At 44.4% G+C, this 25382-nt stretch overlaps 1 protein-coding gene across 1 annotated transcript; it reads left to right on the top strand.

Annotated features, from left to right (window-relative positions):
* The first annotated feature begins 2100 nt into the window (after window positions 1–2100).
* Window positions 2101–25006, top strand: LRRC8C (leucine rich repeat containing 8 VRAC subunit C). Its single transcript, XM_015636783.3, has 3 exons — window positions 2101–2141; window positions 16271–16412; window positions 18881–25006. The coding sequence occupies exons 2-3, from the start codon at window positions 16275–16277 to the stop codon at window positions 21152–21154; spliced, it is 2412 nt and encodes an 803-aa protein (XP_015492269.1). The 5' UTR covers window positions 2101–2141; window positions 16271–16274; the 3' UTR covers window positions 21155–25006.
* Window positions 25007–25382: the final 376 nt, after the last annotated feature.

Genomic DNA, 25382 nt, shown 5'->3' with positions numbered 1-25382 from the left:
GGTCAAATCCAGTTACTGTTGTCTGCCATTTTAGTAAAAGGAGTACTCCAAAGTTACTTCAGATTTCACTGGTCTAGATAGCCTTAAAATAATGCAGGAATTCACAAATAAATTACCCTTTTCTGCAGGCAGCAGAATTTTTACACTAGAGCAAAGGTATTTGGAGCCCCAGTTGTGTGTTTACTATCAAATGTGTATTTTTGTGCCTTCTTCCACCAGAAATGCACTAAGCCTCCATCCCCAAACTCAGCCGCTCTCTTTATCCATGGACCATGTTTCCTACTGCAGTATCAGTGACCTTGCCTTGTGTAATTATTCTTCACAGGGGAAGCTTAGCTCAGTCCTCCAAGTACTGCAGTAACTCTGAACAAAAATAACCCAAAAGTCCACAACAGGAAACGTTAACAATGGCAGGATTACTGGCCACCATGTCACCGTAAAATAAACGAGCAACTGAGAGGGACTTCAGGGAAAAGCAGCACCACAATTAAGTAACGGGAGGGACTGACTGATGAGGAAAGATTAAATGAGCTAAGCAATGATGAAAGGGTGAACGGAACAACTGCCTCCAAATGTTTGAAAGAAGAAACCATCCAGGACAGGGAGGGATTCTCTAAGCTGCTGCCAGGAGTTAAGAGTAATGGAAAGAAACCAATCAAATGAACACAGCAGTCACCGTAACTATTTCTTCAGCTCAGAAAGAGAAACCCAGTGCTTGTGTCCATGTGGAAACCTTGTTCATTTGTCCCGTTTTATTTTTTAGCCATATCCCACAAAGCATGGGGGGAACACTTAAAATTATGTAATGGTGCAATATTGCTGAAATATTTTAGGCTGGCAGCTCTGAGGGACTGTGAGGGAGCTGTGCTGGCATCCTCTTCCAGCTCCTGTCAGACTAAGACACTCATTTCTTGAGGTGCCTCAGAAAGCCTTGAGGTTTCAGCTGAGAAAAGCATCTCTGCACAACAAAACACTTAAGCAAACACTTCAGGCAAATGATGAACTGAACTCCCACAGCTATAAATCATATCCATGATTCCCAAATGAGGAACCTGAGTCTGCCCTCAGCAGTCCCTGAAGCAGACGGTCACAAAGTACACAAAGTCAGAATTCCCCACGCTATCCCTGGCAGACCTTTGGTTCACATCCCAATGTAGTTAATGTTTTTGCAGCAAAACAGCTGTGAGGCATCATGTTGTGTTTGTTTTCATTAACTCCTCCCCAGTGGGCTTATATATTTGTATTTCCTTGTTTACATACTTGCAGTGTCCCTAGGGGGATACACACACTGCCCCTAAGGTTAGGGGCAAGTTATTGGAGGGCAAGTACCTCCCTCTGATGCAGAATTTGTCCCGTCTCTTCGTTCTGCCAGAGATGTAAATCTTTCTGGAACTGTTAGACAAAAGTCTCTTTAAACATGTGGTTTCTTTCAGCAGCAGTTTTCAGACTGCACTTTTTGAATTGCTGGGCCAGAAGTTTGTGTTTCCAATTGTCACTCTCTGAGACACTTTTCCATTGTTAATATGGTCCCAGGCGCTTTACAGCCTGCTCTCTTTATAGTCGTTCCACGGCCCTGCGTGTTGAGGTCCAGATCTTTCCATCATAATTTGTGCTGTCATTCTCCCGACGCGGCGCGAAGCCGCCCGCCCGTGAGGGGAGGGCGACTCGCGGCTCCCCGTGCCCGCCGCTGCTTCCCACGGCACCGACCGCGCTCCGTGGAGCAGCCCCGGCCCGGCCCGGCCCGTCCGTGCCGCGGCTGCTCCGCCAGCCCCCGCCTCGCCGCTGCTCGGGCCGGGGATGCCGCGGGCGCGCCCGGAGCTCGCCGCTGCCGGGCACCGTTACCGGCGGCTCCGGGTCACGGGCGGAGCGCGGCCGTCCCGCCCTCCGCCGCCGCCGGGCCCGCGGGGGCTGCCGGGCACGGCCCAACCGGCGCCCCCCGGCACCGGCCGCGTGCGTCAGACCGGAGACGTGGCCCCGCGGCGGCGGGGGCGGAGCGGCGGCGGGCGGAGCGCGGCTGCGGGCGGCCTCCCGGCCCGGCCCTGCCCGCCGCGCTGAGCCCCGCACCGCGCCGCGGGATGTTCGCGCTGCCGCCCGCCCGCCGCCGCCCGTGACCCCGAGCCGCACGCCCGGCCGCGCACCAGGTAAGCGCCGCCGCGCCCGGCTGCCTCTCCCGGGGCGCTCCCCTGCCCACGCTGGACGGGGCATCCCCACGGGGAGGGGGCCCCGGGGGACCGCGGGGGGACGGAGCCGCCCCGCAGGGCCCGGCGCCGCGCCCCCGCGGGGAGAAGAGACCGGGCCCGGCCCGGCCCGGCCCGCGGCTGCCGGGGCCACCGTTTGCCCGCCGGCGACACCGGCGGTGCCGCCTCCGACCCTGGGCAGTGCCGGAGGAGCTAAACTTTATGTGGGATCGCCGCCGGCTCCTCTCCCGCGGAGGGGCGCCGGGAAGCGGCCTCGGCAGCCCCCCACGCCCCATCCATCCATCCATCCCGCCGCATCCCCTGCCGGGCGGGGCAGCCTGGGGGTGCCCGGCACGGCGGTGGCCCGGAGCCAGGCGGGGCTCCCCGGGAGCGGGGCCCCGAGGGGGCACTGGTGGGAAACAGTCGCCGCGGAGACGGGCGACTTGGGAAGAGCCTTTGGGGAAAAGGCCTGGGGAAAAAGCCTGGGGGAAACCCGTGGCCTTTTTTTCCCCGAAAACAACCCCAGAGCAGCCTGCATTACGGGGAGGATGCGAGCAGGACTGGGAGGCGGCGGTCCAGCCGCGCTGCCGCCTCATCCGCCGGTCCCTCCGCCGGCCTTCCCCGGGGGCTGCGCAGCCTCTCCGAGCCTCGGACGGTCCTGGCGGGAGGGGAGCGCAGCCTCGGCGGCACTGCGAGGCTCCGGCGTCCGTAGATCGGTTTTTGAAGAGATAAAAGATAAAAATAAATAAATAAAAAATATCAATCCCGATTTTAAATCGGTTTAAAATCAGCTCTGCCTTTATCGCAGCGATGGGCAGTTCTGCCCATTATTCACCAATTGCAGTTTGTCCAGTTCATTAGAAAGAGTTGACCAAGCAAAATGAGACGCTTATGAAAGACCACTGAATGTATCCTACCAGAATTTCACGAGGGTTAAAGTGCTTAAAAGTAAGGAATTTTATTGCTTTGATAAATATGTTAGTTATGGTTTGGCTTTTTAATTATTTCCTTTTTTTTTTCTTTTGGAGTTAGTACTTCCTGTGACGAGAGACTTGATATTATTAGCACCACTGTTTGAAGACAACCCTGTAATGTTTGCTCCCACAAAACACTCACAGTAGGTTTGAATGATGCTGTAAAAGATTGTACAGGCAGAAAAGTACTTTGCAAGATAGAGAAATTTTAAAATCTCTCTTCCCAATTCAACCAATTATGCATCTCGCCTTCTCCCCACCCCTCACCCCCGCTCCTGCCCCCGGGTGTATTAGAACTGCTTTTACTTTTCTTTTTGGTATGATGAAAGCAGTCAAGAGGGTAGCACTCCCCTGGGATCGCTCTTCTCCTGGAAAAACCTGTTTGCTCCTGTGGTGCAGTTCGGCGTGGAGAGCTGCGCTGCGCACAGTTCTGAGATGATCCCTAATTTTAACCTGGCCTTGTATTCCTGCTGTCTCACAAGTGCCCGTGTCCCAGGACTGCCAGCAAGGCACAGCAGCCTGGTGCTGAGCACCTGTGGTTTCTGAATCATTTCCTTTTCTAGTTACTTTCCGAGTTTGCTGAATTTGTGGCAGCCGTGCTGCTGTTTTCTTCCAGTCTGAATACTGACAGGCCCTGCTAGAGGTTTTGCTGTAGTATAACGTTCTGTGTGTTTTATTTGTTATTATTTACTCTTGTAAGCAGTTTTAGAAATAAGCTTTCTGATGGAAAGGCTAAAAATCTATTTGCTTTGTATGCCCAGTATTGGAAACGGCTAGTGCTGGATTTCAGCAAAAAATATAATCAGAGACTGCTAAATTCTCCTTACGAGTGCTCACTCAGTGCTTTGTGCTATCTTGCAATCAGTTCCTGTACCAGTTCAAGTTGATTTCCTGAGGCAGCTTCATCCCACCTCGGATCTGGCTTTTGAGGCCCACAGCAAGGAGCTGTGACCAGGAGGGGGGCAGCATCCGGGCTGGGCAGGCTGGAGCTTTAAACAATACTCAGGTGGCCAGAGGGACAACACAGTGAGACCCAAAATAATGAACTGGGTCAGAGTGCTGGGAGGAGCAGTTCCCCTGATTGTCCATTGACCTCAGTTGCAACTGGTTGAAGTGAGCCATATTTACTGCCAGAAAGGCACTTCCCAACCCAAGGCTTTTTTGAGAGCTGTGGGAAGTAAAAAAAAAATTCTATTACCATCCAAACAATTCACAATAACAGGAGCTAGAGCTTAATTTTATAGGTTTTGCCTATAAGATGCTGTCCTTGTTGTCAGAGTTGTGAAGGGCAGGGGAGGGCTGGCCATATACTGAAAATTAAACAGTTGGCTGCTGGAAGAAGAAACCTTCTAAATACTTTAAAACCTTACTTAATAAAGCAAAGAAGCCATTCTCCTTCCAAAATTATTTGTCAAAAGAATGTTAACAAGTGTTGGATTTCACATGTTCGACATAACGGAAACTTTACTTTCTTCTTCATCCTTGTGCTGTTTACCCAGGGATTTTGTGCAACAAAACTCTGTTGCAAATTCAAGCTATAGTGCAATGCCTTTTGTTGGGTTTGTGTTTCTAGGACCTCTTTCTGGCTAGGAAGATAGTAGGTTTGAGTCAGCCACTTGGCCAGGTGTGAGTATGTCATTTGTTCCATTGCTTTCATTCATAACATAGGGCAGGCCCTTCAGTCTTCCCATCCCCAGGCAGGCAAAGTGTGTTAGAGCTGTCTTTTGGCCTGTCAGATCCTAGATGAGCTTTCTGTCACTTTATTCATTTTACATTTTAGTGCCTGGGACATGCAGCTAATCAAACACAGCAGAAACTTTACAACTGTATCAGAGAGTCATAGGTTTGGACCAGGATGAGGGTTTATTAGGAATTTTTCCAGTACAGAGTTTCTGTACAGTCTCTTTCTCCCTTAAAGGACTGATTTACAATCTGGTATTTGATCTGGTCAGATTTTTAAAAGGTAGGATAATGCCATGCATGTGCTTTGCAGATTTCCCACTTGTTTGGAAGAATCCTGCCTTAAGATACAGGGCATGTTTTTTCTTGGTTTTGAAGTAAAACAAAGGCCTCCCCTGAAGCACAGGATGGCACCGTTCTCCAGGGCAGGTTACTAATGCCACTGTTATGACGTGTGTAAAGTTCCACTGAATTTGAACCAGAACATGTGAAAACATTCGGTTCTGTACCATAGTATTAAAAATCCATTTCTCTCTGTCATAGTAAACTTCTAACTTTTTCTTTGACTTCCGGGTGAGCAAAATACAGCCTTTTATACCAACTTCTAATCCTGGGCTAACCTACGATCTGTTGAAAGTGGAGATGCTAGCTCCCATCTCCCTTTGGTAGCAGCAGTAGTGCATCGTGACTTTTTATTGATGGGAATCCTAAATTCAACAGCCCAGCAATAAGACTGCCAACATGCTGAGAACATCTCTAATTTTATTTACTTATCACTGGAAAGAATGTGGGAGTTTGGACTAATTGCTTGCTCTGGAGCATATGGTGAAGCAGAGCACAGGTCGAGCCCTTCCCTGAGTGTGCAGCAGTGTAAGATCCTGACACACATGTCATTTACAGCTGAATGCAACAGCTCAGAAGTGCAGGTTGCTGTCAGGGGGTTTGGTGCTCTGCACAAGGACCATTATATATCACATTTTCCAGCTGATGTGAATGTTTGATGAGCTGTCTCAGGGGTAGGTAGTTTTCACCAGTGTTCACAGACAGTATTCTCAGAAACCCCCTTTTAAGTGTTATGTGACTAAAAAGAGTATTTGCTCTTTGCAGTCATTTAGCCATGATGACATAATTTCAAAGACTTGCACACTTGCTATAGTGTTGTCAGAATCCCCCCCAGCAACTGCTTTTATCTCACAGTTTAGGCTTGATGGAAAGAGCTTTTTTTTTTTCCTGTTGTCAACAGACTTTATGGTGGAATGAGGTTAGAGTTAATCCCTCTTTGGTGGTCTATGGATGAACACTATCCTGAAAAGGTCCAGTAGAGAAGGTAGTCCTGTTTTTCCAGTTCATGAGCTTTAAAAGTCATCCTACATGAATACCAATTCTGATTCTGTAGTTACTGGTGTATCTCTCTGAGTGTGTGTAGATCACATGCAATTTACCTGCTTGAATTTATCTATTTTAGTCTTCCTTATTCTTTCAGGAGTATGGATGAGACAATGAGTTTATTTTTATTATCAGGGATTTTTGTAGCAAAGGATGGTTTGGAGGAAGAAAATCCACCACCTGCTTCACACTGAGAATACCTGTATGTTTATCAAGATGTTTTGGGATCCTTGTTTTATGAGACTATCATGAAGTTTTAGAAAGCTCATTTGTGCTTTGCAGGCAAGTGGGAGCAAAAAAGATTCTTTATATGAAAATTCTCACAAATCATGAAAACAGGAATTCTTTAATGTTTTTGGCTTAGTCACTGCATAAAATGTTTTTAACTAACTTGTCAGCTGGTTGAGCTGCTTAAGACTCAGAATGGACCTTTTGTGCTTCCTGTCCCAATTAGGAATTAATTTTTAATTATATCAGCTGAACATTTTAAAGTATGAGCACTTGTATTAGCCTCAGGCGCCTGTTTCTTTGATGATGAATGGCACTGATTTGTGTGATATTGTCTGTTCTGAGACATTTTAACAGCATTGTTTCTGTCTTCATTATCTCAGTATGTTAAAATAGTGTTTGTGGAAAACCTGGTATAACATTGATTAAAACTTGATGTGATTTTATTTTCTCAATTGTTTAGATTTATTTCAGGAATGCTAAAATATCACCTACTGGATAGTTACTTGCTTGGTGCTTTGGTTTGCTGTTAGTCTTTCACTCACATTAAAACCATTTTGCAGCTCTGGAAAGAGGGCAGGCATCTTGAGTGATAGCCCTGATAAACAAAGAATGTTACTCCCAGAGCAGAAAAATGGTAAGTATTGCCTTTGAAGTAGTCTTTGACATGGTAATGCATGGAGTGTACTTTCCTTTAGATTTGGAGAAATAGCTCAGCAAAGCCTAGTCTCCACACAGGCCCATGTGCTTGGTACAGAAAGAACTCCTATTGATTTCACTGAGACTGTATCTGGCAGTATCTTGCCCTGAAGATTTTTTTGTTTTTAGTCCAACCAAGTTGAAGTCAAAGAGCTGCTGACAATAGGAAGTCTTTTTGGTGTGTAATACATGAAAAAGTGCTATGACTCAGTTGGAACTAACAACAAGGTTATTGTCTGGGATTCATTGCCAAAGCAGCACTTACTGTATATGTAGGTGGAAATTGCAACATATGTTTTGAAATGCAGTTTATTAAAGTTCCTTCCCTCTTTATGTCTCCTCTTTATGACCCTTATGTCTCCTCTGAGTTCTGGGTTCAGGTCTTTGAGTTTCCAGTGCCAGAGCAGATGGTACCAAGAGCAGAGCAGGGGGATTCACTGCCACCTCAGAATGCACCACGTTCCCTCCTGGCTGTTAGGCAGATGGGCACCTGAAACCTAATGAACACTGCCTGCTTGCAGTGTGGGCCTCGGGAGCTTGAAGGGAAGAGAGTGGACTAGGTATTCAGCATGTTTCTGGAAGTTACACCCCTTCCAGTTCCCTCCAGCACTAAATCCCCCGTTGGCATCTTTCCCGTGGTTGTGGTCCTGTGGAGCTGTGGCTCTGGGGAAGCTTGGTTCTGGCTGTTGACATAATGGAGCACAGCTTTCCAGTTGTTGGTTGGGACCTTGCTGGAGCTCAGGTGGCACAGCCTAGTTGTCCCCAGTCAGTGCATCTGGAAATGAAACCCCTTCCCTACTCTGAACAGCTGTCACACAGGGAACGCACATTTTGTAGAACCACCAAACTGTGGGCACTGAAATAATGTCTTCTGTGAGCTTATTGTATTTTGTCTGTTCCCCAGATTGGTAAACTAATATCAACTGTGACGTTTAATTTTGGTGATGTGTAGTATGAAATCAAATTCACTTCCGTGGCTTTTCAGGGGAGTTTTGACATGCTGTCAGTTTGGATTTCCAGAAAACTGGAAAAAAGCAATGTTATGGTTTTGTAGTACTCTTCATTCATATTTCCCAGCAAAGGTACTAAAGAATGTAGGTGCCTTTCTGTTTTGCAGCTAGAGAAGTGGTGGCATGGCGAGTTGATGTGGTGTGCACAGGCTGTCCATGTCCGTGTCCCAGCGGGGACTCCTGACTCATCCTCTGTTGTTCCTCCAGGTCACATTTCCTCACCAGCTTCAGCCACAAGGACTTGAATTTGTTTGGAAATACAGTAAACTCATGGACTGTTAAAAATAACTGTTTGGATGCAAATGGTTTGTTTTTAATGTCTTTCCAGTTCCTTTACATGGGATTGATCTTTAAGAAATAGCATCATATGTTTGTACTTCTTACTTCAGAGTGATGGTATTTCTTCCTATGAAAATCTCTGTAGCAGTCAGTGGAACAGAAAGGGAGCCATCCTGTTTCAAACACTGGCAACATAAGCCAGCGTTTAAAGTAGTTTTTCCAGCCAAAAAATAGATTTTTTTAAATTGAATTTTATATTACAGGAAACACCAATGGCAATAAAACTTAGCAGGGAAACCAGTCTCCTGAAATGCTGCAAATACAAGTCAGTAGCAGAGGATTTATCATATGTTACATGGGAACAGACCAAGCACCTACACTTACCAAAATGCTGGATATTTTGGTCAGTGCAAACATGCAGCAAAATAATTACCAAAACTGAATGTCAGGGTAGTTCAGGCATTATTTCACTGTGTGTACAATGTGTGAGAATACACAGATAAGAATGGAATATAAACCCCTTGGGAATTAGGAGTTACTAATTCCAGCCCTTATCATCATATTTTCCCCTTAGTCTAATCTCAGTTTCCCAGGCTTGGTGTCTTGTCCCTGCATCTACTTTTAGTCCTCTCTTGGTTAGGTGATGAAATCAAGCAGGTCCATTATCTGTCGTCTGTGGTGCCAGCACAGGCAGTGCCAGGAGCTGTGAGGGGTTTCTGGGCACATGCTGAAAATGAAGTGTTCATCTACCAAGATCAAAGGAAACAAACCCACAGTTTCCAAAGGTTTATAAATTAGCCAGCAGTAGGCAGCTGTTCACACTGCAGTAAAAACTCTGCTCCCAATTGACAGGTCAAATTTTGGGGCATGGGTGATCTGAAAAGTTTTAAATAAAGAGACCACAATTTTTGTAGGGTTCACATCAAATTTATTTTCCTAAGCTTGTTTCTAGAATGGTTTGAACAATTGTTGGCTAGATCTTAGTTCAGATTTTGCTTTAAATTACACAGGTTTTCCCTTATGGTTGTTTTGGGGACCTGATCCCACCTAAAAATACAAATTTAGCAAAGTTATAATTGACAGAATATATGACTGATGGATAGCACCAGGCCATTTTCATGCCAGGCTGTGTCTATCAGCTGTCTAGAGGAGACTGTTGCCCTAACCCCTGGGGCTCTGCACAGACCAGTGATTTTGTTTAAATATCCCTTTTGAGAATACATCACCATCAACCTGGCTGCAAAACTCCCTTATTCATGCTTATTTAACTGTCTCAGTGGGCAGTTCCAAAGCAGGTAAAACACAAATGCAAAATTCTGCTTTCCAGTGCAGCCTCAGGCCCTTAACTTCACCTCCTGGCCCATGGCAGCTGAGGCCAAATAGCACAAAACACTTGAAAAGTGACTGGTATTTGGGCAGAGTAACAAATGTTTACAATGAAGGATGGTGGGGTTTGGGGTGTGCAATGCCTTGTCCTGTGTAAAAACCCACTGGCATGCAGCCCCTGCACACGTGGCCCACAGTCCTTGGGCTCTGCTGAGTCCCTGCTGCCAGGTCACAAGTTTGTTTTGTGTTAAATATGAGCTGTGCTCTGTTCCTTAATGAAGATGAATATGCAATGAATTATGTATGGGAACCAACCCAGAGACCTTCTTGCAGTGCTATTCCCAAAAGGCATTTCATCATTTATCCTAACGTGCAGTATGTTTAAAACAGCCAGGAGAGCAGGATTTGCGTAGCATTTTCTCTGTTCAGTAGATCTCTGATGTGAAAGACCAAGCAGTGCCAGTCTGAATTGGATCTTGAGGACATCTGAGCTTTGACCCTTCTGTTATACTCAGCTGGGCTGCAGTTGTGGTCCTGCAGCCTCTAGCCCAAGGCTCCTCATGCCAAGAAGAAAGCTCCTTCCCTAGCAGGGATCAGGACTGTTCCCCTTCCACCTGGGGCTTGATTGAACTCTGCCACTCCTGGGAGGTGGTGATGCTGACCCTACATCTGAAGAGGATTGATGGGATGTCAGGGAAATGAGGTTAAATGACAGCTGGGTAATCATTTAAACATATTTTCTAGTCAGCTTAAGAAATCCCACCAAATTTTTGTGCTTCCCAGCTGTCAATATCACTATTTCTTTCTCGTCCAGCTATGTTCCTTCGCCTTCTTCCCTCTGCTGTATAATCCATACCCTTTGCCTTTGCCAAACCAGCACTTTCTGGATGATAGTTGCCTCTCTGACATCCAGCGGCCCCGATTCAGGTGCATAGCTTTGGTTGTTCCCCCAAAACAGGCAGTGGATGACACTGATGTGATGTGATTAAGCACAAGTCCAAGCACAAAATAGCAAAGGGCTTGACTTCTGGTGAGTAACACCTGTAGCACGGCAAACGCAGCTCTGGCAGGTCTGGCAGAGCACATGAAGCGGCACTAGTCCCTTCTCTGTCACACGAGGGTCAGCAAGGCACGGACACAGGCTGCTGGGCCGGGCAGGGAGGCCACAGCCAGGGCACAGGGTGCCCAGGCCACAGCAGGGCCCGGGGAAGGGTGCGGAGCAGCTGGCAGCTCTCCTGCCAGCACGGCACAGCGGCCCGGGGCCAGCTCGTCCTGGTGGGAGCTGCTGGGGCTGTGCCTCAGCCAGGAACACGCTGTCAGACCCGCCCGGGGGGGATGAAGGCAGAGCCTCCCAGTTACTCCCTTTGTTTTGCTCACTGTGCAGCTTTTAATGGCCGTGTCTCCACAGGCTGTGCCCGGGGAGCTGAGGTGGGGCAGTGGGAGCGGCAGGTGCTGTTCACCGGTGGCCGAGCCCTCCCCAGCACCGTGGAGTTCTCCTGAGGGCTGCTGCCCGTCCGCGCGGTTACGCTCCATGGAATGAATGAAGCGACTCTGAGAATCCGCTTAAAAATAGCAGCCGGCATCTAGCAAGAGCCTGGGGCCTGGAAGGTGCTGCAAGCCAAAAGCAGCTTTGTTTAGGGTTCTACCAGAGGGGCAGTTTTCTGAGCATTAATGGTTTTGCTTTGTGAAGAGTCTCTCGAGACACAAGGTGAACGCAGCTCACTGAGGGCGTGTGTCCATTTCCACGAGCCCTGTGTCTGCCCGTCCGTGTCCCGGCTGTGACTGCTGCCGTGTGTGCTGCTGCAGGCCGGGCCCAGCCGCTCGGAGCACACGAGGCCGTGCGGAGCCGCTCCCGGTGCCGAGCTGTGCAGCACAAAGCCGAGCCGGGGCCCGTCCGCAGTGCTCTGTGCTGTGCTGTGCCAGCGAGCTGCTCCCTTGTGCTGCTGTGGCTGCTGGCACACGGGCAAGCCCCGGGCTGTCAGCCCCGAGGGCAGGCACTTCGGGGATCCATCTCCTTCCTCTGTGCCCTGCAGCGCCCGCTGCCTCGCTTTTCTCTTCAGCCGCACTGGCAGAGCCATCGTTACTCCAGGCTGTCCTCCCTGCTTCCCTTTATTCCCTCTGATATAAACCAACTGCTGAGAGGCTGGCCTGCTCCACGGTGCGGCGTTCCACAATCAGCCTTTGATTCAATCTGCTGATTTATTAAGTCTAATTCGGTTCCAATACTTTTGTCTCTGACTTGGATCTATTTATTCTCCTTAGCTCTTTTAGGTCAATTAATTTGCTGTGTCTCACCCCTAAGCTCCTATGCATTAGCTGATTACTATAGTTGGGTTTTCTGATGGAGAGGGTATCACACTTGTACCTGGATTCAAGTATTTAATCTTATTACAACATTCATTTTCACTCACTAAGTTTTCTACCTTTCTTAGACATTTTAAAATAAGAATCACTACTGATTTCTCTCCCAGTGTTTTTGGGTTGTTTTTTGTTGGTTTTTTTCCTTCTGTTTGTTTTTTGTAACTGTTTTTATTTCCTGTTTAGTTTTTTATTTTTATTTTTTTAATTTAATCTGGAAAACCCACATCTCTGTTCTACAACACTACTTAACAGCCAGTACAACTGGTTTTTAATCCAAGTTCCCTTTTTATTTCCTTCTGGTAGCTGAATATCAGATGATTTATCTCACGTACCATTTTATTTTCTCTAGGGTCTGAGGATTATTAAAAATGCAAGAGGAAAATCCCAGACAAGTTCTGGTTTTAACTGAAAAGATTATCCAATATTTAGAACTCTAGAATTTACTAAAGTAGGTTAGAATAATATTTTTCAATAAGTCAGATGCCACATTTCTGCTACAATGTACTGTGCAATTAAATAACATTTTGAATGCAGGTGAACACAGTAATGCAGCTGAAATATTGAACTCCTTGTCTTTAATCTCCTTGTTACAAGGAGAGATAATAAACTACAGTATATGGTGTGCTGTGACTTGGACTGGAGTGTGACTTTTTAGCATCCCTTGATTTGTTCAAATTGATGATTGATTGAATTGTTTTATTTTGTGCGGACACCTGTTTTGTGTGTGATTATAAATGAGTCTGGCAGTGATTTTGCCAGGAGTGCTACACCTTTGGGTGTAGCAGTGGGGAAGAGCTGGACTTCGGACATGGCCAGGAGGGACTTTTCAGGTTTGCTCTGAGCCAGGGGGATCTGCTGAGCCTTTTCTGAGGTCTCAGTTGCTGCTGATAGATGTCCTTACCATCCCTGGAGAAGCCAGAATGGAAAAAAAGCTGGACGGAAGTGGGAGACAAATGAAAAGTGACTTGGTGTCATTTTGTTCGGTGTGCAGATGTCAGCAGTGCTGATTAGCCGAGGCTGCTCTACAGTTCTTTCCAGCATTTTCCTTGATTTTTAATACAGCAAGGGGAGAGGCATTAGGGTTCCTCCAGTGAGTGTTGGAAAATGGTTTTCTTACTTCATCAGATTCAATTGCCATTTAAAGTTTCTCGTGAATGTCTTTTTTCCTCAAAGCTAAAAAATATCGTCTGTCAGTGGACATTGTTGGGTTTTTTACTGTTATTTTCGTGTGGTACTATTGTCATCATTCAGTAATGTTTCAGGTTTTGATGTCTGGTGTTGGACTGCAAACCTTCCACCCCCAGAGCTGGGTTTTCTAGGATGGCTCAGAGGGGCTTTCTGTGTGCAACTCTCCCTCTGCTTGGCCCATTAATCGGGATAACAGTATGTGCACTCTGCTAATGAGGAGTCACGCTATGCAAACAACAGCCTCTGAAGGGAACAAGGGATCAGGGCAGCATGTGTTTGTGGTATCAGAACCTAGCTGCCTTCATCTAAATTCCCCACACATCACTTAGGAGAAATGAAGCAAATATATGATACAACAAAGACCCCTAAAAATACGTAGTGAAACCTATAAAAAACAACAGCCAAAGGATTTTTTAGTCTGAAAGCTGTCCCCTCACAGTAATTTGCAAGATAGTTTCCAGTCCCATCTGCTGTCAGGCACTGCCCCTGATTGAGTGCTGCTGCCTTTCATAATGCTGTGGCTCCAATCCACAGTTGCTCGGGTGTCTAACCAGCGACTCCTCGGTCTCCACACGTTTCCGTGCATGTGAGCACTTGTGTTTTGTCAAGAATGTCCACTGCAGGAAACATGTCTTTACCTGACACTCAAATTGTTTATCCTTTTGAAAAAAAAGCCCTTACAAATAGTATTTCTAGAGGCTGTGCCATCAGAATATGAAAAAGCACTCCTAAGCCATTATTGCAGAGTGGGAAGAAAATGTCGTGATTTTAAAGCAAGCTGTTGATAGGTATTCTTGGGTGTACTGATGGCATTCCAGTCAGCCAGCTGGCCTCAAAACCTGAGCCAACAGTAGTATATGTGTTACAAAACTTTGAGCAGGACTGTTGCATGGCAACTGCTTAGCTAACATTTGTATTAGTGGATTCCTTTGAGAATTTTCTAAGTTTTTCAATGCTTGATTGAAAAAAAAAGAAAGCTTACCAGCAGCTACTCAGTCACCACTTGCATTTTATATGGAAATGAAAAAGAGAAGGGTAATTCCTTATCCATGGCAGTGAAATGCATAGGGGAATAGAAGAGAGATTGTGTAGGATGTTCTTCAGCTCAGGTGCCACTGGGAGCTGCCAGCAGAGGTTTAGCTGAAGGAGTGCTGGGCATGTACTTAAAGCTACATGGGGCACTTCCAATTGATGAGATCCACATTTTCCACCTGTATTTTTAAAAGAAGAGTGAAAGGCAACAAAGGTTTGTCCCAGCAGCCCCCCAGCTTTTCTCTGCTGTCGAGGTATATCTTCCCTGATATGTCTGCTCACATGTGCAAGACAAGTACACAAAAAGCAGAATTGTGTTTCCTGGCTGCCTGCCATTTGATAACAAATTCTGCATTCCTTGCCAGCACTGCAGCCATCCAGGCCTAGTGGCAAAGATGCTGCCAAGCCTCTGACCTGGCTGTGTGAAGTCAGGCTTGCATTGCCATCATTTTCACTGATGGTCTATTAATTTGAAAGTGCTATGGAGGACAGTCTGCCTTCATCTTGGGGATTGCCAGTTGTGCAAGAGGTGTGTGTGGTTTCATCTGGCATTGTATCCTGTGTCCTGGGGACAGATTTTAGAAGAAAAGAAGCTGAGAGAGTGATTCTCCTGTCTGGCCAAGCAGTGCTTAAAGAAATATGGAAGGATTGCAAGAGGAGAGGGGGGGCAAGGAACAAAAGTTTTTATGCTACTCAGCTGCAAAGCCCCAGCCTAGCTACTAGCACAAGTTCGTTTACAGACTTCTCCTTATGCCTTTGGGGACTACAGTACCTCCTGAAGATCAGATGGGCAGGCAGAGACAGAGCAGTCCCTGGGAAGGTGCCGAAGTGAGCATCCTTCCACACATGTATGGTCAGCTAGTGGGAGTCAGTTCTTAATCCTTAGGATGGTTGTACATTTGCAGTGAATTGCAGCCATTAGGGCTTGAATCATTCCCTTCCTGTTCCCTGGCTCTGAATGAACTGAATCCCCTAATTTCCTGGGCAGCTTCTCAGCAAGTGTGTGCTTATCACTCAGCCTGCACAGACACGGATGTCACCAAACCCACATTAATGGGTCCCAGTGTGCAGCTGAATCAGGATTATAGACTTGTAGTGTTACTGTGATATGAACTGATTGTGCTGAGCATTTATGATGTTAGTTAATGGACAAATTTTGTTAATTGCCCTTGGGAGTATTTTTGTTACATTCCCATCTGAATTTATCTTTCTGCTGTAACTTACTAAGGACTTTCAGTACTGGTTTGATCTCAGGGATTCAGTTACACAGGATGCTGTAGGCTTTGATATCAGCTGCTTTGCCTGTACATGCTCATGTGCTAGCTGATTTTTCAGAGGACATGGTGATGTAAGCCTGCGCGTCAGAGAGATAAAGCCCTTGATCTGGCTATAGTTTTTGGTTACCTAAAGCACTTTAGGAACTTGCATTCAAAATGCAGTAGATTTTAAAATTGCAGTGAGTATGCACAAAAATATTCCAAAGCATTCCTGAAACCACTATGAATAAAAATGAAATGAATGAAACATGATATCTAAAAAAGTGTGTGAAGTTTGAATGCAGGACAAGCATTTCAGACAGATCTTTGAGATCAAGGCTAATGTGTATGATGCTGAACATCTCTATCTACAGAATGGGCTGGTTTTCAAGGATGCAGAAAGCCTCACTGGCCCATCAGAGATGTCTGGAGTCAGCAGAGAGAGGGATTTGCCTGCCTGCACGGATGGGATTGCAGGCTCTCCCTTCCTCCCTGTATAGTGACAGCACGAGCACCCCTCTTCTGAGGTGGGGTGTCAGTAGCTGGGAACTTCTATGCCACATCCTGGGAGTTCCAATTACAGAGGGGTTTTTTTCACTTGCTGGCACAGTGTGAGGGGTCGGAGCTGCAGGAGACTGAGCTGGCTTTTGACATCATTGCATCCTCTTTTGCAGGACGATGATTCCTGTGACCGAGTTCCGGCAGTTCTCGGAGCAGCAGCCGGCGTTCCGCGTGCTGAAGCCCTGGTGGGATGTGTTCACCGACTATCTCTCGGTGGCCATGCTGATGATCGGAGTGTTCGGGTGCACCTTACAGGTAAATCAAAGGGCGCAGAGGAGTGGCTGCTAGAAGAACACCACAAATGAGGAAGGGCCTTGGGAGGATGGTGTCCCATCTTGTTTTATCTCTTGGGCTTACCATGAACAAAGCAAAAATGTGCTGGTCCGAGGATTAAAGCTGTTTAAGTAGCAACATCAAATAACACAGACCAGACTTTTAGCAGCTGTGAATCAGCAGACTTGCAGAGTCAATGGAACTGTGCCAACTAAGATAAGAGCTGTTGGTTTGGCTGGTGTCTGGATCACTGTTTTCACCTCAGTTTAGCATAAAAAAACAGATTATCAACTCTAGTTCTTATTTGTCACCATTTTACTGTTTGAACGTTTAAAAAATGGAATTTTGTAATTCCTGTTTTTCTTTATTTGGCAGATGGTAATATTATTTCTGTCATTATGCTTTTAAAGAGATTTGAAATTAATTTGCTGATTTTATTAACAACACCCACAGCTAATATTATGCCTCTTCCATTCCAAAATGTCTCTGAGGATGCTTACACATAAACAATTGACATTACTGTCAGTCACTGTTAGTTACATTCTGCTGAAGAGCCAAAAGCAGAAAAGAATTGAAAAATGCTGTTTGGGATGACTCCACAAAAATATAAAGTTACAGTATGGGTTCAAACATGGATCTCAGGTTTCTTGGCATGACTTTGAAGTGGAGCTAAAGGGACACACAGAGCTCTTATTTCAGAGGAATTTGCTCACTTACATGGCCGAGGATTTAGATATACTGTGTCTCAAATTTCACATTAAATCAACTGTAGTTTTGCCTGTATTCTCCATTCTAAGTATTTTCAGTTGATACAACATTCATGTTTTAAAATCTCTTTATATAGACCTGAATTTTGAATTAGTAGATGTTTGCTTAACCACAGAAAGTAAATAATCTGTTATATCTGTTATCTGTTTAAAGTTTACCTGCTTGTTTGGAGGAACCACACTGGAAAATAATGTGTGGAAAGACTGAAATAATGGGCAAATTGTTTTTATTCCAACTTATCGTGAGATACATAAATCCAGGATGTAGTTAAGGGTGTATATCACAGTAGCAGACACTTTACAGACATAGATTAACTACAGAAGTTTTTGATGTGTCAACAGTTATGGCACTGATACTGTCCAATACACATGTGGTCTTATCTCAGCATCTCTGTACACCAGGGTGGGTCATCAAGGATCATCTGATTTTGGTAGCTTTTGTTGCATACCTTATATTTAGTGCTTTCAACAACCGTGATGTCGAAGAGTACATTTACACTATACACACACACACACACACACACACACACACACACACATGTTCTTAGTTTGGGCTAATCCCAGTTAGTCTTTCAGGACAAGTAAGAGAGCTCCTTGGTTTATCACATTTTAAATTCAGACCTGTAGGGAGCCTTGCATTGAACTCAGAACTTTTATCCCAAATTAAACCAAAGGTGATTGGTCCCTAAAGGCACTCTGACCTCAGTTTGTCAACATGGATGACCATCCCTGATTAAGAAAACTTCTTGTTTGTTTTTTTTTTATAGACAGACTCAAGAACAGAGCTAGATTTTTTCCCCCGGTGTGTAGTCCCTCCTACAGAAGCCCCCATAGAGAGGGACTCTGGACAAGGGCATGTAGTGATAGGACAAGGAGTAAAGGCTTTTAGCTGAAAGAGGGTAGGTTTAGATTAGATGTTATGAAGAAATTCTTCACTGTGAAAATGCTGAGGCAGTGAAACAGGTTGAAGTTCCCAGGGAAATTGAGGCCAGGTTGGATGGGGCTCTGAGCAACCTTCTCTAGTGGAAGGTGTCCCTGCCCATGGCAGGGTGTTGGAAGTAGATGATTAAGGTCCCTTCCAACCCAGATCATTCCATGAGAACTCTATATATTATAAGAAGCTAAATAAAATTTGTATCTATGCACACACAAATGTCATCAAAGAGCTGTCCTTATTTGTCTTTATTAAGACTGAAGATTAATAATGTCCCAGCACAGATATGCTCACATTAGCCCTTTGTCAGCCATTTTTGGTGTGATAAGACATCACAGTGTGAGAGTACAGCCACGTGAATGCAGTTGTGCTGCTGTCAAGCCTAAGCTATCTCTGAACATCTGTAGCCACGGTGAATACACCTGGCAGTAACAGTCTGTCTCTCAGGAGAGCAGAGCAGGAGATCCCTGGTCTTTTCTGGAAGCATTCCCCACATTTCTCCTTTTTCTGGTCTGTCTCAATGGCCTCTTATTCAAATTAAGGAAAGCTAACCATAGATAGAAAGGAGTGGCCTAGTTCTTGGCATATAGAACAAGTGTCCTGTTGAGAATAATAATAGCACAGCCTGTGGGGCCAAGGCTGTGCAGAGGAATGCCTGGCAGCTGGAGATACTCCAAGGACAGCTACCCATTGGTGCTGCCACCACTGTTGGTATATCAGTTCAAAAGATATCTTCTTGTGTGTTCCAGGTCATGCAAGACAAGATAATATGCCTTCCAAAGCGCGTCCAGCCTTGCCAGAACCAATCCAATAGCTCAAACGTGTTTAACACAATACCAGATACCACCACCCCCCTGCCACCACCGAAGCCATCCACCCCTCCAGCTACAGTTGAAATGAAAGGACTCAAGACTGATTTGGACCTTCAGCAATACAGCTTTATAAATCAGGTGTGCTATGAGCGGGCTCTGCACTGGTATGCCAAGTACTTCCCTTACCTTGTCCTTATACACACACTGGTCTTCATGCTGTGTAGTAACTTCTGGTTCAAATTCCCTGGATCAAGCTCCAAAATTGAACACTTCATTTCAATACTTGGGAAATGTTTTGATTCTCCCTGGACAACAAGAGCTTTATCCGAAGTGTCAGGGGAAGACTCTGAAGAGAAGGATAACAGGAAGAACAACATTAACAAGTCTAATACTACTCAGCCAAGCACTGAAGGCACTTTGGTCAAGACACAGTCTTTAAAATCAATCCCTGAGAAGTTAGTTGTGGATAAGGGAACACCTGGGGCATTAGATAAAAAAGAAGGTGAACAGGCCAAAGCACTGTTTGAAAAGGTGAAGAAATTCAGACTGCACGTTGAGGAGGGTGATATACTCTATGTCATGTACGTTCGCCAGACTGTACTTAAAGTAATTAAATTCCTTATTATTATTGCTTACAACACAGCACTTGTCTCAGAAGTTAATTTTACAGTAGTCTGTAACGTTGATATTGAAGACATGACGGGATACAAGAATTTTTGCTGTAATCATACAATGGCACATCTGTTCTCTAAACTTTCTTACTGCTACCTGTGCTTTGTAAGCATCTATGGCCTGACATGCCTTTATACACTCTACTGGTTGTTCTACCGCTCACTGAAAGAATATTCTTTTGAGTATGTTCGGCAAGAGACGGGAATCGATGATATCCCAGATGTCAAGAATGACTTTGCTTTTATGCTTCACATGATCGATCAGTATGATCCTCTCTACTCCAAGCGCTTTGCTGTCTTCCTGTCTGAAGTCAGTGAAAATAAGCTGAAACAGCTGAACCTAAACAATGAGTGGACTGCAGATAAACTGCGACAGAGGCTACAGACAAACTCCCACAGCCACCTGGAGCTACAGCTTTTCATGCTTTCCGGACTACCAGACACGGTGTTTGAAATTACTGAGCTGCAGTCATTAAAACTTGAAATAATTAATAATGTAATGATACCAGCAACCATTGCACAGTTGGACAATCTCCAGGAGCTCTCATTGCATCAGTGCTCTGTGAAGATCCACAGTGCCGCCTTGGCTTTTCTGAAGGAGAATCTCAAGATCTTGAGTGTCAAGTTTGATGACATCAGAGAACTTCCACATTGGATGTATGGCCTTAGAAATTTGGAAGAGCTCTATTTAATTGGCTCCCTAAGTCACGATATTTCTAAAAACATTACACTGGAGTCTTTTCGGGAGCTTAAAAGCCTAAAAGTTCTTCACATAAAAAGTAATTTGTCCAAAATCCCACAATCTGCAGTTGATGTTTCAAGTCACCTGCAAAAATTGTGTATCCATAATGATGGCTCTAAGTTAGTGATGCTCAACAACCTGAAGAAGATGGTCAACCTGACACAGCTGGAATTGGTTCATTGCGATTTAGAGCGCATACCTCATGCAGTCTTCAGCCTTCTCAGTCTTCAAGAATTGGATCTAAAGGAAAACAACCTGAAATCCATTGAAGAAATCGTAAGTTTTCAACATCTGCGGAAACTGACAATTCTAAAGCTGTGGTACAACAGTATAACCTACATCCCAGAACATATAAAGAAACTCACTAGTCTAGAGCGGCTCTCCTTCAGCCATAACAAAATAGAGGTTCTTCCGTCCCACCTATTCCTATGCAACAAAATCAGATATTTGGATTTGTCTTACAATGACATTCGCTTTATCCCACCTGAAATAGGAGTTCTGCAGAGTTTACAATACTTTTCCATTACCTGCAACAAAGTGGAGAGTGTGCCAGATGAACTATACTTTTGCAAAAAACTTAAGACTCTGAAAATTGGGAAAAATAACTTGTCAATCCTTTCACCTAAAATTGGTAATTTGACATTGCTCTCCTACTTGGATATTAAAGGCAATCACTTTGAAATCCTCCCACCTGAGCTTGGTGAGTGTAGAGCTCTGAAGAGGACTGGTTTCACTGTAGAGGACAACTTGTTTGAAACTTTGCCTTCTGATGTCAGGGAGCAAATGAAAGCTGAATAAATTCTTCTTGCTCAGTTTTACAGAAATAACATTTCTACCAAAAACGCTCTAGAGAATGCTCCAAATATGCATTTAATTTGTAGTTATGTTTTTCTTTTTCAAATCCTTTCTGTACAAATTTGAGTAAGGAGTACATATATTTTTAAAATAAAATTTTCTCATATTTTTTCACTGTTTTAAGATATTTTTAAGTTTGTTTTGCTCTGAGAACAAGGGCATCTGTAACTTAATTTTTACTGGTAAAAGTAAATGATTTTGTTTGCTGGTTTTTCTTGCCATTTCCTAATCCTCCTAGGGAAACTGTGTTTAAGATGTATGCTTTGGGTTGCATAGTTTGCAATAGATGATTATATTGTCTTCCTAGTTTTTGTTAATCCCCTAGGACATGGTCTTCAACAGGTGGTGCTGCAGGTGTTGAATGCCTTTGTTTACTCTTTTCTTCAGTGGCAGTAGAAGGTGTTCAACATCTAACAAGATCAAATCTAAGCGACAATCCCTTTCGACTTACAACAGGGTTTTCTCAGATGGTCAAAGCAAGTAGAAAAGGTTCTTTGTGTATTTTAGCAGGTGGGAGGGAGCATGCAGAACTCCTTCAGGGTCTATCAATTGAGCCTGGCTGCCCATTCACAGACTGCACTGAGCAGGAGGCCCTCACTGCTATTTCCTCTCTGGTGCAGGAAGAGTAAGGTCACAGTTCACAGTGGAGTTGGGACCAAAGTGACTCGTGTTGAAGGTTTTCCTAACAGTGCAAAGGGACATGGCTGCTCATTTCCTACTAACTTGAGTGGAAGGGGTGCAATGAACTCACCGTATTGGAAATGCCAGCTCAGCAAGATGAAGTGCTGTCTTGAAAACTCCATCTTCCCTTAAACACCAGTGCTGCAAGACAGAAAGTGCCCTCTGCCTCCTCAGCCCACTTCCCCACCAAATTGCTTGGCACCTTCTAGGAACGGGATCCAGAAAAACCCTTGGTTTGTAAAGCTCCTGACAAGGAAATCGCCTCTGGAATCAAGGGAATAATATGCTCCTTGATGTAGCTTGGGTAGCATAAAACTAAGCTCAGCACACGAACATTTGCAGATTTGCAAAAATTGAGATTAAATGAATACATTAGTTTCTCACAAGTCTCATCCTACCCATCATACCCAAGGACAGTGGTGAAGGCTCTGTTTTCATCTCCCAGAGAGGAATTAAATTGGAAATCCTGCAGTTGGAAGTTTGCTTTTTAAAACAATGTAATCTCTGATGATTATACATCAGGTTGGGAACTTTATCCTCTGAAGCCATGGTCAGCTGTTTACTTAATCCAGCCATTTGATTTCTTCTAGTCAGGTTTTAAAGGGATGTGCTGCTCTCAAGCTAATTTAAGTTTATCAAAAGTTGTAAAATATTTTGCTGGGAGGAAATCTCTTCATCGTATCCAACAACACATATTTGAGTCAGATGCAGGCACAAAATAAATGTTTCACAAGAATATCTAGGAATAAGTCCTTATTTCTCTAGGAGGCAATGCTGTTCATAAATTGCAGACGTTGAATTGCTGATTGTTTAAATTTATGTAAAATATTTGACAGTTGTCAGATTGGTTGCTCTTAAATGTTTTCTAATTGCTATTGTGAGTCTTGAGCTACAGTTAATCTGAGTTCTTGAGCTTGGTACAAAAGCATACAGTTGGTTTAAGAGTATGATTTATAAAGGTGGGGAGACAAACTACAATGGGAACTTCCTCATTAATCCAGGGTGTGCTATGCAATTTGGTGTGTGAGCTTGCCACAGTACCAGGTCAGACTTACTTCTTGCGCTTGGCTATGTTCTGGAGAAGATCCATGTGACTAATCAAAAATGGGTCAGGCATGAAGGAACCAAATCAAGCTTTTTTTAAAGGGGTTTGATTTAGTTCTATTAAAGACCTGTAACTGAGGTAGCTATTGCAAGAGCTACCCTTACTAGTGTGTGGAATGAACGTACTGGAACAGCTTGGCAGTATATATATTCTAAATGTATTTCACTTTGATGTTATGTGAGGAAGAGAACCATTTCATTGCTCATATTAACCTAATTATGTAAACCAAAGTGCTTTTGTCCCTGATGAATGTAAACTGTTTGAAATGTCCAGGTAATTGGTGGAGCTGTATAGTTCTCTTACTTATATTTTAAATATGGGATTACATTTAAAGTTTTTTAAAAAGTCTTTATATTCCTAGATGTAGCATTTTAAATCCCTAATTTATTTTGTGTCTAATGTTGTTTCATGTGTAGTTTGTGGTCTGGTTTCTGGGTGGAAGTTATGCACACCTCGTAACTGAAGGTTGGAGACGTGTTCTATGCCATTTTTGTAAATACATCACTTAGGGGATGTGGTGTTCTGTTTGTTACTGATTATATTTATACAGTGCAACCCCTCACATGGACACAGTTACATGAGTATAAAGTGCCTTGTGCTGGCATATCTTTATTCACTTTGCTAGGAATAAACTATACCGGTCTAAGCACTTTAATGCTAATAACTGTATCTTCTCCAAGGGTGTGGTGAGCTGAGACAACTTAGTCAGTCTGACACCTCACTGTCAGCAAAAAGGGGCAGCTCCCTCCTCCTCCCATGCTCCCTATTCCTGCCAACATGTTCCAGCTGCTTCTCATGTACCTTTACAGGTCTGGTGCTGGTCTTATCCCTCCACAGGACAAATCAACTTTTTAAGCCAGCAGAAAATGATCCAGTCTGAAAAAGGGACTAATTTTCTGCTGGATCAGCTCTCTAAAGGATTGGATGGACACTAGGATGGGAGTAACAAGGGGACAGGACTCTAAAGCTGGGGTCTGTACAAGGAGAAGGTGGGGCAAGTCCCTTTAGAGATGCCAGGCCAGTTCATCATCTTGTCGAGCCATATGCTTGGAGAACTGTGCTGTTTTATGTATAGCAGGGTTAGGCAGCTTGGCTTTTGTGAGTAGACAGCCCTCAGGCTCACAGTGGATGATAAAATATCACATTACTGTTAATTTCTTAATGAAACAAACTCAGGTAGCTGCACTGTTGACTTTTCTAAACTTCTTACTGTCTATTCTGAGGTGTATTTTCCAAACCCATATTACAGTAACTTAGATATGAGTCAGCTGAGGGAAGATTGTTTCCTAATTCTCTATAACATCCAGGAAAATATGTAAAAGTGCCATATTTACTCAGTGAATCATGTACTGCTCATATGTGTATTCACATACAATTCATACTAGACTTTCCTGTGACCAATAGTATTTGACTTAGAATGGATGGACATTTTGTGGACAATACTTTAGCATGGTTTGTATATATACAAAGAGTTTCTATAACTACTTATATTAATCAGGTGCCTAACAAGTGTGACAGTTCCAGAATTTAAGCACGGCATTTTTTCATTACTGCTTAAAAATAATAAAAATCCTCCTTGGTAACAGAATTAGAGATGACAAAGATTGCATCAAAAGTAAGAAGACAACCTTCATAGTGCATTGAGCCTGACAAGCAAATCTACTTTGTGATCAAAATCTGGAGATGTGCATCTCCCCCTCTGTCAAAATTAGAATGGATATTTGTGCTGACCTCGTGCATCCAGCCAGCCCAACAACTTTTGCAAATTCTGATTGGAAAGCGCCTGCTCCAAGTCTTGTATCACTTTTCTGGCACGTCAGTAATTCATGTACTTAAGTGGTGACGAGTTCTGTAGGAATGCCAAGAAAAAACTTTGAAATTTGACCAAATGAACAAACTTAATTCTGTAGCAAGAATCTTAATATGATAATAGACCTGCATAGTGTTACATTGCAATATAGTCCACCCAGAAGAAAACAGAAATAAAAATGCTCTTTTGTAATAATGACCATTGTCAGACTGCAATGTGATTATTTGTTTGGGAAACACTTTGTTTCTGGGTTACCTAAAGATCAAACATAACCATCTTTTGGGTTTGGTCCCTTGGGAGGAAAATCAAGAAAATATGCTTAAAAAACCATCGTTAAACTTGACAGGATTTACAGCTGCATGGTCTCGCTTCATGTGCACCTCCTTCCACTGCCTTACTCCAATGGCCAGCAAAATGGCCAGGAAAAAAAGTCATTCCCACTGGAGCAGCTCCCCTACTCTGGTTTCTTTGCTCTGCCAGGGCTTGGGGGGTATTCTGGGAGCCCTGCCAGCCTGCAGCCAGGGATGTGAGGGCTCCTTCCTCCCCCGTCATGTGCCTGTGCTGCCAGGGAAATG

This window comes from Parus major, chromosome 8 (assembly GCF_001522545.3).
Source record: "Parus major isolate Abel chromosome 8, Parus_major1.1, whole genome shotgun sequence".
In the NCBI taxonomy this organism is placed as follows: Eukaryota; Metazoa; Chordata; class Aves; order Passeriformes; family Paridae; genus Parus; species Parus major.
The sequence above is the reverse complement of the archived record's forward strand: the minus strand, read 5'-3'. Positions and strand labels throughout refer to the sequence as shown.